The sequence below is a fragment of the Morone saxatilis genome, unplaced genomic scaffold (assembly GCF_004916995.1).
Source record: "Morone saxatilis isolate NCDOM2014 unplaced genomic scaffold, NCSU_SB_2.0 Contig1, whole genome shotgun sequence".
NCBI lineage: Eukaryota > Metazoa > Chordata > Actinopteri > Moronidae > Morone > Morone saxatilis.
Genome location: NW_023339651.1, coordinates 21,325,885 through 21,328,754, shown reverse-complemented (window position 1 = coordinate 21,328,754; position 2,870 = coordinate 21,325,885). Strand labels below are relative to the sequence as shown.

Here is a 2,870-nt window from a genome sequence, read left to right as displayed (position 1 = left end):
CCCATGGTAACTTCCATCAAACTCATTAACATTATTACTAATCAGACCATGATGTGTACACTATTAGTTTTTGAAAGGAAGCAGAGGGTTTTACTTTACCTTTGGTCATTTTATGGATAATGATGGATTTTAAAGGTAAGCATGTTTTTGCATCAAGGACATTTTATTTAAAACACATGTTTATTACAGATTGCTTTACAGAATTCTTCTTTTTTTAAGTAAAACTAGTGAACTATAACTATAACTATAGAACATGTATGCCACTATATGCCATTCAGCAGCAGAGGAGCTCAGTAATAGCATACACGTTTGTCAAAAAGCTGCTCCATACCTGGAAAATCCCAGGTTCAGTCCCTGCTGCGTCCATCAGCAGCCAACTAGAAACACACTGCACCATAGGAATGTGGACAGGTGAATGCCAAATATGTAAGCCCCTCATTCTGGCACGTCTGTAAAACAAAGAAATACTGAAAATGTCCCCTTTAACCTGACAACTTCACCTCAGCTTCATGTAGTGGGCAATGGAGGTTTTTGTTGATTTCTTTTGCATCTTGTAGCAATGAAACTGAAAATGGGAGCAATTACAAGTCAGATCATGCATTTCTGTGTTCTTCATCTCTTTGTTGTTATTATTATTATTATTATTAATAATTGTATAGTATTAAAAATATCATTGAACTATGTTATTGTTTTGCTCTGTTTCATTTAAATTAGAGTCATCACAATGTAAATTTGTCAATAAAACAATGTACTTTTTCCCCCTTGAGTGTAGCTGTGACAATGGCTTTTTGGTTGGATTTACACAGGCACATAGATCTTTAACCCAGTGAAACCTGTATCTAAGGGTTCAATATGTTCTGTTTAAAAATCCCGTTTTCTGTCCCTGTGAAAACAGTCTCTCATTTGTGTCTCTGAGACGTGTGGCACCTTTTGTACTCAATTAAAGAATGGTACGGTTTTTATCATGACTGTATGGTCTATGGAAGGCACTTTCTTTCTCTTTTATGCAATGGTGTTCTGTTGTTCTAAATCAGAGAGCGTATTGTATGCCGTTAGTTTGTCTCATTTAACATAATTTACAAGTAACATTTTCCCAGGCCTAAACTGAAAGTCTTTGACCAATGTGGCACATTGTGTTTGCAAAACACTCCAGGTCTTAAATATGATTTTGACAAGTCTCAAAAGTGATTGGATGAATGAAGTTAATACTATTTAAAGTTGCATTTTTTTGTCTTACTTTTAAATGTGATGTCAATGAACTGGTTCAGCCTTACTTTGTGCTATATGCCTGTGCTTTTATAGTATGTGCCAAAAAAGGCAAGCGAGCATCTCATAGCATGAATTCTTTTCTCCAAAGATCAGTCCCTCCAGAAAGTTGTGGTTACAACAATAAACTTTAAATTCAAACAATGTCTATGAATTCTGCGCAACCTACCGCAGCCTTGAGGTGCGTTAGACATTCTGATTTCTGCAGGTAAATTCTACCAGCTCTTTTTTGAAAAAGGATTTGAAACCAATGAAAAAGCAAGATAAGACTCCTGCCGTGCTCAGAAGGTGATGATGTGAAGATCAAGTGGATCACAGCTTCATTGACAAGTGTGTCAGTAGAGAAAAATGAATATGGTCTAATCCAGTTATAGATACTTCTAGCCAACAGTAGCTAGCATTAAATGGTACAAAAGCATACACAAAAATGCTAAGGAAAACCGTAACTAGCATTAACAGACACAAAGAATGCATTATGGAGAAACTGAAAGCCACTAAGTTATTTTATATGTTAAAGTTTAAATACATGCTTGAACCAAAGCAAAATATAAATAGTAGACAGGATTAAAGCTGCTGTAGATAACTTTAATAAAAATAACTGCTGAAATGTTCACTATATCCTGACAGTAATCCATTATTTAAATAATCAGGTATAGGGTTTATAATGGCATTTGAAAGACCTGAATGAAAACATCCAATCAGAGCCAAGAAAGATAGTTGACTGTGCAGTATCATTCCCAGGTTGTGAAGTACCAGTGCAGTTAATGAGACTCAACAATCATCAATATCTTCAAGCCACTGACCCAAAGCGTCTTTCTATCTTTCTGTGCTCAGGATGGTTGTTTTTTATAATTATTCTTATAAAATGTGCCTACTACAGCTTTAAGTGGCAGAACAAATTCAGATTGAACCATGGCTTGATTAAACATAAAACAAAGGCTTTGTTCAAAACAGGAAACAAGAATACATAAGCATGTATGACAGTATAGGCTCTGTTAGAACAGAAAGAAAAGATATAGACCAGGTTGCCAGAGCCATACAGTGTGGCTTAACAACTGCAGCCAGACGCTTCAGAACCAGGTTTATTTTCTTTACCTATCACAATTTGCCTTATTTTGATGCAAAAACATAAGATTAAAGCAAAATAAAAGTATTGCGTCAAGAATCATATTATAAAACAAGAATTCACAATCTCTGTTTTTAAAATAAAAAGCTGTACAGTGTTTGAAAGAGGGTGGAACGTACAAAATATTGATGAAGGAATGTGCAAATGTTCACAGTATGCGTATAATCATGTGAAGTGAGAGAATAATCCAAGAAATGTGCATTAATGTGAGGCACCGAGTCAGATGTAATCCACCAGGTCACCAGATGATCAATCTCCCCCCTGCAGGCAGACTCACCCCCCCGGAGCTGAGCCCGATGAGGATGCAAACTTCGGCTTGTTCTAGTTTTTAGAAGTTTCAGTAATTAATTTTAAAGTATAGAGTTATTTTTCCAGAAAAGTTCAGAATAAATATTAAAAAAACATCGACTCACCGTCTCAATGAACAGCATTTATAATGGCCGATAAATGAATATTTTGAGGTGTCAAACTTACGCCC

The 2,870-nt window shown here is 35.6% G+C and overlaps 1 protein-coding gene across 1 annotated transcript in view; it reads left to right on the top strand.

Moving 5' to 3' along the window:
- LOC118334453 (ubiquitin-conjugating enzyme E2 D4-like) overlaps positions 1-944 on the top strand; it is a 9,728-nt gene extending 8,784 nt beyond the window's left edge. Inside the window, exon 8 of the mRNA XM_035670370.1 lies at positions 896-944. Within this exon, the coding sequence (XP_035526263.1) occupies positions 896-944 (49 nt within the window). The remainder of the gene's footprint in view (positions 1-895) is intronic.
- The last annotated feature ends 1,926 nt before the right edge of the window (positions 945-2,870 follow it).